We start from the raw sequence: 16,632 nt of genomic DNA, 5'->3' as shown, positions 1-16,632 counted from the left end.
TGGTGGTTTTTTCCACATTAGTGATTTTTCACGGAAGCCATTTTGGCTTATGGACACATACAGATTGGTTTTCACTGATGCCTTACTGAACGATTGTTTTCAATGGTCTTTTTCACATTTCAGTTTGAAAAATCACTGAAGCCAGGGAGATAAAACCAATCTGTATGCGTCCATAAGTCAGAATGGGTTCAGTGAAAAAAGATCCCAATGTGAAACCTCCCTTATTCATATCATGTGAAAGCTTGCTGTCATTTGTTAGCATATGCTGCCCCCTAGTGATTAAGACATTTATAATCTACATTATGTGGGTGGTAATTGTTTAATATGGAAACCCCTTTAAGGGATTCTTTTACAGTATTAACAATAAGTAGGTCCCTGTTACTGTCTTTAATACCATGAAATGTTTTTGATCAAGTAAAAGTATACAATACATGCAAATGTATTTACGTACATAAAGACAATACTTACTCCACTTGTTTAGACCAGTCTGGGGGATTACTAAAAGTCATGAATACACAGTTGGTCAAAATAGTGCACATAATGATCATGCTAAATACTGTAAGGGGTTGTCAAGGAAAAAAAGATTACAAAATAAATTATTAAGTACAATATCAATGTCTTTGTGACAGTCCCAGATTTTTTAAAACTAAATTAATGTATTGCACCATGGACTTCCCATTAAGGCATTCCCATAAATGTAATCATGTTGTCCTATAGAAACATGACATCTGTCTTTGGATAGGGCCACCTCCTCACTGACAGCGGTGGCCACGCACGCGCTATTTAGGCCTCTGCCCAACCACCTGGATTGACATGGCTGTTTCATATGCAAAATCTATTTGATATTTGTGCAATCCCTCCAGCAGTGGTGGTCGTATCCAAGGACAGCTGTCCTTCATCTGTAAGGGATCATATGACTACAATTATGATACTAAATAGCCTTACATACTTGGAAGGCCCAGAAAGTGGTGGAGACGGGCAACAGCAGCAAATTTATCAATTAAAAAAAAAAGATTTTTTATATGGTTTTTCCAGCTGTGTTTTTTTTACACTGGAACATTCTGTAGCATCTTCTGTGTCCCCATCCTTACAAGGAACTAATAAGATGGATACCACTACATCAGCAGATGCTAGTCAATAATCTAAAGTCCCTATGCATTGGTTGCTGTGCACCTAGTCTAGAAACGGCAAAAGATGTAAAGATTTGTAAATATTTTTTAAATATCTCTAAATTACAACACTGAAGAGATGTTTCCTCATACAATTTCTTATACTTTTAGCATAATGTAGCTCATTTAAAATACTTCTCACACATTCAAAAAACAAAATGCATTGACATCAATCAATCAATCATCTTGAAAAGGATATGAATGTATCAAAATTTTAATAGCTATTCTCCTTAATAGGTTAAAAGGGCTTAAAATATACATAGAAGGCGTGGCACTAAATCTGAAGATTGTTTTTCCTTTGTTTAGTACTATAAAGGTCTGCAGGAAAAAAAAGAGAAGATAAAAGGTAAAAAGGAGACAATTATAGAAAACATAACAATCTACAATGTTAGCATATGGTATAACAGGACAAAACTATTAAATGCAAATCAGTGCGGAACATCCACAACAAATATTCTGCAGTAATTCAAGTTGCAGCAGGAGTAGCAAAACATTGTATGCCAAACCATGGTCCTTCTGTGGAAAGCGGTAGAGCGCATGGATTTAAAATCAACCTTTATTTGGCACGTGGATCGAATTTATATACAGAGTGAGTCAAAAGTTCCAGGAAACTCTTAGCTGACTGCTTGAAAACCGCCATTTTCGACTGAGCCCACGTTTTTCCAATGGGAAGGTGGTCATGTTACATATCAAAGGAAACTAGAAATGCCTCAAAAACTGAGGTTCAACAGTCATCAACACAGAAAGTTGTAACAATAATCATGTACATTCCCTGATATACACAGCTATTTGACATGTTGTCCATGATGCTGAACACAAAGCTGAAGGTGCTAGCTCCAAGCCTTGCTTTCCCTTGGAAATACCTGTCCTTGATCCAATCTGGCTTTCAAGATGGCGGCCATGTTCCAGACATAGCCTCCTTACACATTACTTTCTGGGTTATTCAGCTATCTCCTTCTTGTTTCTGAAAGAGAGGGTGTCCTGGTCCTTTAAACTCACCCTGTAGATCCTATCCATTGTGTAATACATTGCTGTGGTTGAGTTTCAGCTAATTTGCAACAAACCCTCCAACGGATTTCAGTCAATCAATGCATTGCAAAAGTAGAAATTTTCAAGAACTAGCCACGATAATAAACAAGCAGTGTATTCCCCACATAAAACATTTTACACTGCAGGATTTTTTTTATAATGCACACAAAGGAAATCAGTCTATCCACTATGCTGTCACTGTAAACTGTTGTAGGTAAGTTGGCGGCAATTTCGCTTTGGTTGACCTAAGGAAATTATGGCCTATGTGTCCCAAAAAAAAAAAATGTTGTCCCCAAGTTACAGGCCATTGGTTAGAAAACCTTGTACACCTATCAAGACTTATCCAAACACATTAGCTTAAAAGGGAACCTGTCACCACATTTGCACATATACAGTGACAGGATCCTATAGAGCCATATTAACTGACTGACCCCCTTCTTTTAGCTAAAAATTTTTCACTTACATCCACAGAAATCACCTTTTATCTTATATTATCTGGCATCAGAGGATGTCCTGCTTGGCCGGCCCCTCCCATCTACTCCTCCCCATGCCTTGTGCCTCCTTGCTGGTCACAGTTCATGTCATGTGACCAGAACTACATCATCTCAGGTCCTTTAGACTCTGAATAATAGCAAACTGTACCCCATGCATCTGACCACATGAAGTCACTGTAGTCTCCATGGACTTTTCTCCATCCTCTATGGAGGCTTCTGTGATTTCATGTAATCACATACATGGTGTACAGTTTGCTATTCTTAGATGGCTAAAGGACCTGCAATGATCTCACTGATCACATGTCCTGAATGTAACACAAGGCACCAAGTAAAAGATTGACACAATATTTCCCATCTGTACATAGAGCTTTATATGTCTGTTGTTGAATATTAGCAGACAATTAATTAATAATGTGAGGCATTCAAAATATCAGGTTTGGCTGAATTGGTGACATTTGTGTCAGATTTGTGAAATATTCCAGAATTCTTCATTCTATAAGCGTGATACCTCAGTGAGTGGGCATATAGCAGGAGGAGCAGCATCTTGGGACAGAATTTTGTAACCTTTTCTGAGGATTTTTACCTGCATTTGGTAAATCTGCTGCACATTAGCCCCCAGCCATATCACGCTCTCAAAACTCTGATTTCCAATTTTTAATGCCAGAATCCTGCAGTACAAGCATTATAATCTGTTGCCAGCATGTTGAAGAGATATGCACCATCATTTCAAAAATACCTTGATTATATCTGTCCATTATTCCATGTCTGTTAAATTCCCATTTTAATCCGTATGCTAATAAGGCAGTTGGAGAAGTCGGACCTGTCCTTAGCACTGGAGCACTGCTATTCACTACTTGTTCCAAAAGAGATTTGTCTTTTGAGATGCATGGGCTGTCACTGGGAGAATAAAGAAGTGACACCCTGGACACCGACTGCCTCATTAGCATACAGATTAATCTGGGAATATCTTGGAAATGGCATAATGGAGAGAAATAATAAATAAATGTAACAATGCATTTTTCTACAACATGCTGCCATCAGATAATAATACATGATGGAGGTGGTAGAAGTCAGTCACTGACTGATTGAACAACCCTTATGACTTTGCAAGCTCCAACATGCAATTTAGCCAGAATTTTATGGTGACAGGTTCTCTTTAAAGTTTGTTATAATACACTAAAACTGTGAAATCATGATAGATAGATTGACATTTATAACTATATGTGAATATTTCTTCCATTCTCCGATTTGAAAAAAGTCCCAAACTGCTCACTGTGCATCTCGGTTTCCTGTAAGGCTTAAAGGAAAAGTCAGCAAACCAGAGAGCAAAATCAATAATGTTTTTTGCTGACATGATAACACGTGCCGGGGAAATAGACTTCAGTATGTCCCTAATGCACACATCTCAAATGCATTTAAACTCCAGTAGACTGCAAGCTTTCCTGCAAGAAGAAATCCCAATGGATGAACAAAAAAGTTACGATTCTTCTAAACCTATGGACTGTATTAAATCGTGAGATCGTGTGTGATGCTCAGTTTAGCATTTGGAGAGTAGTAGCATAATACAATAACAAGGAAAATGATACGTTACAATAATACAACATTTATACAAGTTTTCATAAGTTATACCACTGTTACAAAATAGCCTAAAGATTGTCATGTTTTATCATATCTTGTCATGCAAAACCTTTCCTTTTTAAAAATCAAAGGAGCAGCGCAGAATTTTTACTCTTTTGATACTTAGAACATATTGAACTTTTCCTTTTTTTTTGTACATTTCTTGGTCCTCAAAAAAGTGATTTCACTTTTTATTATTGACACTTTATTGTAATTTAAATACCAAATTTCCAACTTTTAATTCAATTTTATTTAACGTACCAGATCATAGATGCAATAAGGCAAATACAATAAAATTCTCTGGTTTTTGTATGGGCAACTGTTTCTCCGCTTTGTTCAAAGACTGCATGTCTGCAAAATTAGTTATGCAGATAAATTATCACCCTGCTTGGATACCAATGTTCAGCGTCGATCTCGATGTCAGTCTTCAGCATCTCTACGCTGTCTCTCACAGGGAATAGTAAGCATTAATGCCCATTCACGCCAACAGCCTGCCCGTGTAATACAGGAAGAGGTTCTGTGGAGCAAGAGATTTTCTTTCTAACCACTTTCTACTTTAAAATCACAAAACCCATCTCTTAACTCAGAAATCCCTAAATGGTTATAAAGTAAGGTATATACTCGAGTATAAGCCGACCCAAGTATAAGCTGAGGTCCCTAATTTTACCAATAAAACCTGGTAAAAACCTGAAAAACTAGGCTTATACTCGAGTATATATGTTCATTGAGTTTTACCGGCTTCCTTACTACATTTTATTTGTCTAAACTGCTTAGAATATATAGTATGAAAAAGAGTTGGATGAAGAGTACGCTGGTTCAGATACCAAACCCGATCCTGAATACTCACCCCCACCAGTAAAACCCTGCAAGGGGTGTTAATACTCAAATTCCTGGGGCACATTTGCACCACCATTTTCCTGAGGATCATTGCTTTCTGTTATACCATCGAGGAGTAACAATCCTAGAGTAAATGGTGTGTAGCCATTAGTGATTAGAGGACAATATTAGGGGGACCATTTCGGGTAAACAAACTAAATAAAATAAGCATACACTATATACAGTTCACCCTAGCTTTGCTTCTTCCATCCTACTCTTTCATCCCTAAGTTGTATGTAAGCACTGTATATACAGAGGGGGCCTGTAAATTAACATTACTTAATGCTCCCCATAGTTCTGTCACTGCATCTCCAGACCCTACATAACTCTACTTCCCGTGTGCCTCCCGACAGCACTAATCTTTCAGCCAATCACTGATTGTAGCAGTGGCGCATCTCAATTAGTCATCAGGCTGAGTGGTGTTATTAGTTCTGGTCCCCTTTTGATCCCCATAGAGCCCCCACATGTACGTTAAGGACCTGCTTATAATTATGTTATCACAATATTTTGTCATTGTTAAAAGACAAAGTATAAAACTAGACTATGACCCACTCCCCCACCTTTTTAAGTAGAATTACCACCTGCGTCCTCTATACTATGACCCCACTATGCCTCCACTCCTATACATTATGATGCCCTAGTGTCCTCCAATAGACCATTAACCTCTATACTATACATTATAACACTCCACTTCCCCCAGTCCTTAAGGCTTTTTAGGTCATCTCTCTTTTAGTTACTTTTAGTTTGTGGCAATAATCTGGCCAAATATAAAGTAAGTAATTAAATTAGGAAAAAAATCAACCCCTTGAGGACGCTCCTACTTAACTGGAGGCCCTAGGGACAGGCCCTTAAGTGCCTAATAGACAATATTGCCCTGGATCTAGTGCCAGCAACCAATAAACTGCCCTTGCATGGTCCTCAATTATCCATTACCACTGTCCATTGTTTTTATTATTCCTTATGGTCGGATATAGCTGGGAAGTATCCATATTTATGAAACTATTCAGTTTGCTGGTAGTGGATAAGATGATGGTAGTACAATAGTGACCTTGTCCTGAATGGAATTGTCACAAAGTCATCAACAATCCACATAGTTTTGTTGAATGTTTGAAATGATACTCAAAATCTAATCTTAAAATAACAGCAATTCCATTGTTTACACCATTAGATCAAAGCATGTGCTTAGATAATGTATTGTGACATTTCCCCCGGCTGAATGAACAGAAAGAAGAATTATAAGGGAATATCATATTATAATTACTTCAGTTGAAATTAAAACCATTGTAAATCACATTCAGAAGGGCTCACCCTTGTGCTACCTGTGCACAGAGAGCAAACCGCAGCTGTACATTGTGTCTGACCCTGTCAGCAGAATTGTCTTTCAAGCATGCTTGGTCAGACTGAGTAACATCTCTGTCTATGCTATAGAGACATAGCCTTCCCTCCTTAGAGACGTGCTGAGCTCCGAGCTGTGTGCCGCATCAGCTCAAGAAGAGAGGGAGAAAGCACATCAGTCGTCTGCGTGTAACCCTGCCCACACAAGGAAGGATACTTCCGAAAAATTACAAGATTCAGATCGTGATAGCGATGATGTTACCAGATGGTAGGACAGGAATGAATCATGGGGAGGGAATGACACATTCTCTATAGAATCTGATAAACTTATTACATTTCCAGGAAGAAATCTGCCATATTTTTCAGAACAGTTCATACAAGGTCCCTGCAATAGGGTGGGGAAGGAAGCAATGGCCACATGTAACCCTGGAGGCTACATTTTATGCACATTGAGATGTACAGCTAAGGCCCAAGGACAGATTTTACTAGAAAACAAGGAGTTGAAGCGTAAAGAGATCTTCTGGTCTGCAGGCAGCATGTTAAAGAGCAGGAGGAGATGAGCACATTGTACATAGGGGGTCATTTATCTTTATTTTTCTTCAGTTTTTTTTTTCTTTTTTGAGACATTGGTTGGCGCATTGCAATTTTTGTTCCTTTTTGGGGTCACTTTGAAATGTCCGACGGACATTTGTGTTATATTGGTAAGACACATTTATCTTCTATTCCAGATGTGCTAAATGTCGCAAATGACATTTACCATTTCAAATTGTTTAATATTTACGACATTTTTTAGCACACAAAACTCCAGACAAAACTATACTTTAGGAAAACTTAGAAAATGGAAAGAAATGACTTGCAACATTTGTAAGAAATGTCTCAAAAAACATTTAACACAACAAAAAAGTGAGATTGATAAATTACAGAAGAAGCAGGCAGAAAAACGACAGGCAAAAACTAGCCAAAACAAATTTAGATAAGATAAACGACCCCCATAGGGTCCTATCTGCAGACAGCATGTTACAGAGCAGGAGAAGCTGAGCAGATTGTACATAGTGTCCTATCTTCAGGCAGAACGCTATATAGAAGGATGAGATGAGTATATTGTAAAAACGCATGTATAGATCATGTATAGAGCAGGGAGAGATGTAACATAGTGTCCTATCTGCTAGAAGCAAGTCTATGGGAGGGCAAAAAAATGGACTGCATACAGTGTTGTCCACCATATATGGCCCATCTTTGCTTTGGGTTACACAGGAGAACAGGACAACCTGATCAGTGGGGGATCTCACTAAGCTTTTACCCCTACACACTCCGTACAGAGCAGAGGTGCAGGGGATGTATGAAGAGGGCTCACGGCTGATTGGTTGCCACGACAGCCTCGACCCAAGGCTGTCTGGTTTCTGCAGATACGTTACAAAGAGCAAGTGGCTCAAAATGCCCCATCTATCAAAATATAAAAACAGTTATTGGCGGAGGTGAACCCAATAACGGAAAAAAGACCCCAAATGTCAGAAACGCTCCTTTTACACCATCTTTGTACTCAAAATGTCTCACAGTCCTCAAACACGTCAGAAAACAGTGAAAAATAGTTATATGTTCCGTACACGTTCGTTTAATTTTTGAAAATGTATGAAAACTCAATAAATCCTATATAAATTTGGTATCACCATGATTGTACCAAAGAATAAAGCAGAAGTGTTATTTGGAGCGCACATTGAAAGTCGTAAAAACTGAACCCACAAGAAAGTGATGGAAATGCGTTTTGTTTTCCAATTTCACCTCATTTGGAATTTTTTTCCAGCTTCCCAGAAGAAAGGTCATCTGAATAAAAAAGAAAACCTCTTTAAAGAGGACCTTTCACCACCTCACACACTTGAAAGATGAAAGATTCAGGGGCAGATTGAAATTTCTTTCTAACAAGTGTGGTTGCTGAGATATCAGTCCCAGTACCTGACCATTATACTATTCTACGCTGTCAGAAAGGAGGTGCTAAAGCAGTGGAGGAGGGGGTGTGTGTTATGCTCATATTTTCTGACACTGAGACACTAAGAAAATCATCATAAGCCCTCCTCCATTCCAGAACTTTCTTTCTGACAGTGTAAAGGCCAGATACTGGGACTGATATCTTGGAAACTGTGAGGGCTGAAAAGGAAATTCAAAGTGCACCTGAATCTGTAAAGCAGCCTTTTCAGATTGTGTGAAGTGGTGAAAGAGCCTCTTTAAACCATGGCAAATATATTTGTATTGGGTACTATCCAGGAACTGTCCAGAGTCTTATTACCTTGTTTACTTGTAATCTTATCAACTGCATTATTTGTGAATAGGATTAGAGCACTGTACTTACACTGACCAAGGGTAAATACCACAAGTTTGTAAAAGAAAGGAAGATATGGAAAAACATCTGTGTACCAAAAAAGGAAAAGTACTGAGTGGCTACTACCTGGGTACTGTCTTCTGGGTAGTATGTACATTGTTCCTCAGAAGGACTAGACAAATAGATGTGTGGTGGTTTCACTTGCAGTTCGGTGCTCTATTCCTTTTAGACATGCACATGTATTATCAATAAAAAGGAGAAAAGTGGAATGACACTCACCACGGGCTTGTTGTTTTTGTCTTTATTTATACTTACAACAACACATGTTAAAAAGTCCTCACGGGAGGGAGGAATAGCAGGACATGGTGCTGGGATCAAGAACGAACAAGCCTGTGTTGAGTGCCATTCCGCTTTTTTTAGTTTTTATTGATACTATCTGGCAAAACACCATCTGCAAAAATGATTTACAAGTTGCATCTATGACCAAACCGATTAGTGTAAGCCCTTATGGTAGTGGAATCACGAGCATAACTCCTTTCATAGGTAACTTTTCTGCAGACTATCAATAAATTACGCTGCAGATAATAACTCATCTCCAGAAATCCAGTATTGTTTAAAGACACCAATTCTGAAAAACAAAAGGAATGGAGCCTATCTGCCCTCTTACTGACTCTCCAGTAGACCGCATCTCAACCACAAGAACCTAAGATCCCATCGCATTACTTCTCTTGGACTCACTTTCTTGTTTAAATAAAAAGGGTCTAAGTCTTCGATTGGCACAGCAGTAAGACCCGGAGGAATATCGCCATAGATAAATGGCAAGCTTTTGCCTGCTTCCAGGTCAGTGTTTGGTGCCGGTTTATTGTCTTCATCATCATCTCTGTGGCTACTGTCCGGCTTTGGTGGCTTTTTCTTCTTCTCTTCTGCTATACGTTTTTCAATGGCAGCCAATGATTCACGGGTGAATGCCTTGAAGCTATCAGGGCCAGGTGGTGCCATAAGCGGAGCTGCCATCTTTTCATCCTGCAGCAACTTCTTTATTTATATAATACCCACAACAGACAAACTCTGCAGGAAAAACAAAAATACATACAAGTTAGATAAGTGAAAAAGAAAGATTGAAGAAAAAACTGTGTGAAACTTCTCATATAACCAAAATCAAATTTTCCAATGTTATTTTTAGTATATCAAGGATATACAGTAGCCAGAAACATAAAAGTATATCTACATACTGTACTATATGTCTGCATATCTGCTCTACTACAGTGACAAAGAGGAAGTGGTAGTCACCACGACACATTAAAGTACATTTTCACCTTTGTGCCACAGAGGGCGCTGCCATCTTGGCTCCGATCGTCGCTCCCCGTGACGTCACCGGGGAGCGGCGATCTGTTGCCATGACAGCCTCAGGTCACACAAAGATCCGAGGCTATCATGTTTTAGTCTATTACAATGTGTGATTTGCAGGATCAATCAGACAACCTAGGGTTAAAGTACCCTAGGGAGTCTGAAAAAAAAATGATATTAAAAAACCTAAAAATTCAAATCACCCCCCTTTCCCTAGAAGTCATATAAATAAACAGTAAAAATCATAAACACATTAGGTATTGCAGTATCCAAAAATGCCAGAACTATCAAAATATAATAACTTTTTTTCATTGCGTTTAACCCCATAACGGAAAATAGCGCCCAAAGTCGTAAATGGCATTTTTGAAAAAGGTTGTACCGTCCTAAAAACAGAAGCATTGAAAACGTCATCAAAAGTCGCAAAAAAATGACACCACCCACAGCTCTGTACCCCAAAGTATGAAAAGGTTATTAGTGCCAGAAGACGGCAAAATGAAGAATTTTTTTTTGTAACATGAAGTTTTCATTTTTCTAAATATATATTTTTAATATCGCAGGTTGCAGTGCAGAGAAAAGCACGCTCACTATACTACTGCTGTTGTGTCTAGTGTCTTGTGGTTTGCATCCATATCAGAACCTATTGCTGAGCAATGCCAGAGAAGAAGAGAATTTGCCGGATACAGTCATCTCTACATAGGGCTCCTGTACCAATGAGTGTCCTTATCACTAATGGAAGTGCTAATTGGTTAGAATTAGAGATGGTTAAGGGCAGGAGGTTGTGGACCGAAGGGAGTGCATTCCACTTCTATAGGAATGCGTTTTATGGACAGTGTACATAAAAAAATTGCTTTCTTATTGTTTGATTGTATGACGGCAGCTACAGGTTACATTTGTACTAGAAATTTTTCAAGGTCTGTTATTAAAGGGAACCTGTCATCAGAAATGGGCCTAATAAACCACTACCAGTATGTTGTCAAGAAGCTTAACACCGTCCAGATGATGTTTTTTGCATGGCTCAGCGTGGTTCCATCATGCAGAAAATCAACTTTGAAGTGAGATGTAAACCGGTATGAAGTCAAGGAGGCGGAGAGTTTAATATTGAAGCCAAGTTCTCTCCACATCCTCCCATGAGACATCATGCACTGGAGTTCAAGGTGTTTATTTGATGACAGGTTCCCTTTAAGTGACCATTGGCTTGTACTACTATAAATACTAATTACCGTGTCCTACCCAGCAATGAAGAAGTTAAAAGATGAATAAATTATTTCTCCACTTAGGCTTAACAGGAAATGGACCTTCATTTCTGAAACCATTTTATGAAGAGCAGCTTTCACATTGGCTTCATCTCTGCCAAGACTCCTGTGAGATCATCAGAGCTGAGCAGCGCGCTTTTACCCATAAGACACTTCAATAACCACAGAGCGGCCAGGCCGTCCTGCTCATATCCAGGAAATTACTTACAGAATAAAGATAAACATATCCTCATTTATACCTCTCCAGCCAGACACCAGTGACCCAGAGGCTCCCATAAATGCATTATATTTACTATATATACACAAGTAACCCAGTTTGTAAATCAAAGTTTTGAAGAGAACTTTTGTCAAATCTATTAATCCTTTTTTACAGTCTTTCATTCTGTAAAAGACCCCAAAATCTAATCAATGCAAAATGTTATAACCTATCAGTTCTTGTATAATATTTATACAATTGAATTAGAAGGGCGCTGTAGACATGTGACATGTGTTTGCAATGAGCTCCCCTAGTGGCGGCTGCAGAATCTGCTCTATGACATTGTCACTGTTAGGAGGGGAAGACGTTCTTAATGAGGGCTCTCTTCACCGCCAATGCCGATGCTGCATAATAAAAGCGGTGATACTCTAAAAACCAAAGAAGAATGGAAGCGGAAATATTAGGAGTCAAGAATGTTCTTCAAGGGGTGAAGATGTAAGAAGGTTCATGCCAACAAGAAGACTCGACCTACATCCAATCAGAGACAACTTCAACCACTGTTTTGTGGTTTTGTCGCAACTACGTTAGATGCTCCATAACTAGTAGTTAATAGGTTAGATGATCCTGCTCACCTCCTGATCTAAGGCTCTATCTATGCGTGCATGGATCCTGCCCGCTGCTGGGTATACTCAGTCATGAGTAAGAGCACGTAACAGTGCTGGAAACGCGTTGACGTTTTGACTTGTACATCTGTATTTTGCTTCTGGATGCCATAAGATGACCAATAAAGGCGGTTTTACTTTGCTACGAGCTGGATACATGGAATTTCTTTTTGCTCCATAACTAGTCTCTGCTGCAGAATGACAAAATATTGTGTGCATTATGTGTGATGTGCATTAATATGGGCCAATGTGTTATAATTGACAGCCAAAGCAGACGCTCAAGCTGACTTTGCAACCATATCACTGCCCCCTAAGACTTCTGTGGCTTCCGGTCACCGAGCAGTGAGCACATGGTGTCTCACTACATCGTGACCGAGTCGGGTCCTATACTTCGACAGATTTGCATTGCTGTCGCTCACCTTCCTATGGAGGGAGGAGGGGTAAAGTGTGCTCACCCCTCCCCTCTCCTCCTCCCGGCAGTGGGAGCACATGACCACCTAAATGAGCCCTTAGACAGCGTAAGATCCAGTAAGATCTGAATCACTGTGATTCATGTGCCCCGTCACGTACTGGTCTGAGTGTGCATAGGGCACTTTTGCCACAAAACATATTCGGGTGATTTTTAGTAGAATCATGATGTCATAGTCATAGAATATTTTAGTTTTTTTTGCAAGTGTAAATATGAAGTCATGTAAAGCAAACTGCATTACGTGCAGTTTGCCTCACAAATGTGCAGGGAGCGGCAGATTATTGAATGCTGGTGCACGGTCTTCAGTTATCTGGCGCACCCGGGACTTATCGGGAAGTGTGCTCCATCTTTTTGAGGTGCACCATTAACATATATAAATGTATAAAATGTGTCGCAAACCCCCATATAAGCATTTAGGGGGATATTTTTTCTTGCCAGACACAGTGCAGCCGCGACACAAAACATGTGCAAGCTCCAAAGACCTTCTTTCTAGTGCAAAGTCAGACAGTTACAGAAAACTGGAGCAGCCACAATAATAGAATGGGGCCATGGTATGTTGTTTGTGGTCTGTGTGTCATCAGCGGCTGAGGAGAAAGACTTCTTGAGCCACAAACACAGAGAAGAATATTAACAGTTCTGAGTTTTGTAGAGCAGAAGGTCGGCTAATAAACAGAGCTGGAAATCACAACTATCATGTGTCCAGGGCCGGTTTTAGACAAAACCTCAGAATAAAACTATTTTATGAGCAGTCACAGTCAGTAAGAGGCTTTGTAGTTACACACAGTAGTAGGAAAGTATCTGTAATATGGGACTTAGGAGAATTTTATAGGAGAGACAGATGATAGAAGATAAATATGAAAGATGAAAGATTTATACATAGGTGATATAGATGTATAAATATATAGTAGATTATATATAGATATAATAGACAGACAGACAGTTGATAGATATATAGGCAGGAGATACGTATCTTTACCCGGGCATTCAACCAAGGAGTATTAAAAGAGCAATACATCCTCTGCTCACAAAAGTCCCCATGCAGGGGGCCCCTTGAGGACAGGGGGCCCTGAGAAAATTCCCAGTTTGCCATCCCCCAATGCTGATCCCACGTATGTTCCCAAACTACATTTTCATGGATGAGGCTGTATTTTGATGCCACCAAAGGACAACACCCACTTGTATCAATACACAGGAAATTACCACTTTAACAAAAGCCGCAGAAAAGCTATAATTAACAGTTATGTTGATAAATTACAGCCCAAGATAAAGGTGCTTTCCAATGTCATCATCCAAGTGTGAATTGTGTTCCTCAAGATGAATTTGAACGTCTATGCATTAGTGGGAATGCATTGCAAGAAGGACAGGACACTAGTGTAACGCCGCAGGGACCTCCTGTGGAATACACTATTATTAGTACAATGCATGACATGAAAATGCAGGCATGTATTTCTGCTGATAGGACAGAATAGTAGCAAGGCTTCCATGTAGGTTGGGATCAGGAATGATTAATGAGTTAAGGACAGCAGTGGAATGACTACAGTTACCCCAACTATAATTTACAGCTAATAGCTGCAAAATAATACACACGGGACTTTTACTTACAAAAAATGTAAAACGATAAGATAAATGGGATTTTTATACACTACAGAGGACAAATAAGTCCTTGTAATGCCACTCTCCATGCTTTTGGGCAGAACCAGATTTAAGAAAGTCACTCACTTTATCAGTCCTCAAAGAATGATGTATAATATACAGCACTGGATGGCAATGACTTTATGTTTGCTGAACTTGTGCTTGTATTTAACAGAAAAAAAATGCATTCCTCTGCGAGAGACCGGAAACAGAAGTACAGGTAAAGGGATTTTTACTATTACAATATTTATGACTCATCCATCTATAGGATAGGTTACTAATATTACTAAGATTACTAGGGGTTTGACAATTGTGGACCCTACATATAAGCTAAATCTGGCAGCCCAAATACAAAAAGAGTACGGAGTTAGAGGTCCTGCTGCTTCCTCTGTGTATTAGCCATACCAGGGAACTACAGTTCAGCCTCTATTCATTTCAACAGGAAAGAAAATGCAGTTTTCAGGGCAGTCCTCAAAACAGAGAACATATTTGGACTTCTGGTACCAGATTTTGACACAACTAATTGTTGGTGGTCCCAAGTGTATTTGTCATCAATATCATGAACCTAGAAAACCCCTTTAAAGGAAACCTGTCAGCAGGAATTGACCTAATAAACCACTACTAATATGTTGTCAAGTGTTTATTTCATCATCCAAAAAATCTATTTTGAAGTAAGATATAAACTGGTTGTATAAACCCATGAAGTTGGAGAGTTCAGCACTGAAGTCAAGCTCTCCTCACCTCAGAATGCCCTCATTGCTGTCATTGAACCTCACACCAGACATTAGGAGAGCCAGTTAGTGATGATCCTGGACCTAAGTACATCAGATACAGTAGAGGAAATGTTGTGAGTGGAGGAGATCTTGACTTCAGTGCAAACTCTCCGACTTCCGTAACTTTATACAACCAATTTACATCTCACTTCAAAGGTAATTTTTTTACCACACTGTACCATGATCTAGAAGGTGTTTATCTGCTTAGTAAAATACTGCTAATGATTAATTAGTTCAATTTCTGCTTACAGGTTCCCTTTAAGCTTTAAATACTAAGGTCCCTAGTTACAGCTGCAAACAAAAAAAAGAAGAGTATAGGACTATGTATATTTCATCCTACTAGTGTAGACCAGTCCTTGAAATGTAACCCATGACTTAGTGCCAAATCCCATGACACGATCCTTAAAATGTGGAGTAAATAAAAGTAACATAAGTTACTGACGCTTCCCAGACAGAATGCTACATGATTACATCACACTCAGCTCATTTGCCTTGTCCTTTGCATACCATGACAAGCAAAATCTATTCATTTTAATTCATTCACAGGATCTATGATTAAAGCCAAAGTGAATCCACAGACGTTAGACCGTATCAGCTTCATGGATCAGGATAATTGTAGGAATTCACAGCAATCAATCTGGCTGACATCACGGTTAGGACAAAGCAGAAAGATCAAAGAAAGCGAGGCTGCAAGCAAAGCTACCACGTCTATAGGGGAATGTGTGTCCTTATTGCACTCATTATCCCAAGCATCCTCTGATGGGAAGGAGTTCAGAAGTAAACGTCCTTGTCCAAGGTGTAGGACTGGTTCGTAGTAGTAAGTATCACAATGCATGTGAATATTTTTTGAACTCCTATCACTTTTTACAACCATTATTTTTTATTATTATTCCTTTATTTAAATAGCGCTCACAGATTACTCAGCTCTGAACAGAGTTTGCCAAATCAGTCATTTATACCTGTATTATTGAAAATATAGGCAAATTATACCAGTTAAAGATTTCCTGATCCTGTTTCTAGTCACTCCGCACTAAGTTTTTTACTTCCAGCACATGGATGAGATTGGTTTACATCTCATCCACAATGTAGTTCTTGCACATTGTGGGCCGATTAGTCACCAGTGATTCCATGGCACCTCATCATTGCCTGCCTGGCCCTGGCTTTAGGCGTTTTTTGTTAACTTGTTAACATCCTCTTAGTTCACAGACAGCTAAAAGCGGAAGGAGCAGAGGAGACTGATTAATTGATTTATATGAAAAGTTCATTGAGTCATTGTCTTGATTAAGGATTGAAGAAGGCTGTCATACTTAGTGATTGAAAGGATGAGACATCAGGATGATTAGGACTGCACTATGGACTTCTAAACCTAGAATTAGTACTAGAATAATACACTTTATAATAGAAATATGTTCCTATGCCCTTCTTCTTCCCTCGCCTTTCTTATTTAAGCAGTTTTGTTAATCAGC

The 16,632-nt window shown here is 39.1% G+C and overlaps 1 protein-coding gene across 8 annotated transcripts in view; it reads right to left on the bottom strand.

Moving 5' to 3' along the window:
- Nucleotides 1-16,632, bottom strand: part of SCN8A (sodium voltage-gated channel alpha subunit 8) — a 100,880-nt gene that overhangs the window by 55,723 nt on the left and 28,525 nt on the right. For all 8 annotated transcript variants that reach the window (XM_072134751.1, XM_072134757.1, XM_072134755.1 and 5 more), the window contains exons 2-4: nucleotides 9,573-9,902; nucleotides 1,370-1,487; nucleotides 469-559 (exon numbers count right to left, since the gene is read on the bottom strand). In XM_072134751.1, coding sequence (XP_071990852.1) covers nucleotides 469-559; nucleotides 1,370-1,487; nucleotides 9,573-9,848 — 485 coding nt within the window. In that variant the 5' untranslated portion in view covers nucleotides 9,849-9,902. The remainder of the gene's footprint in view (nucleotides 1-468; nucleotides 560-1,369; nucleotides 1,488-9,572; nucleotides 9,903-16,632) is intronic.

Source organism: Engystomops pustulosus, chromosome 2, assembly GCF_040894005.1.
Source record: "Engystomops pustulosus chromosome 2, aEngPut4.maternal, whole genome shotgun sequence".
NCBI lineage: Eukaryota > Metazoa > Chordata > Amphibia > Anura > Leptodactylidae > Engystomops > Engystomops pustulosus.
Note: the sequence above shows the minus strand (reverse complement) of the source record. Positions and strands in the feature narration are given on the sequence as shown.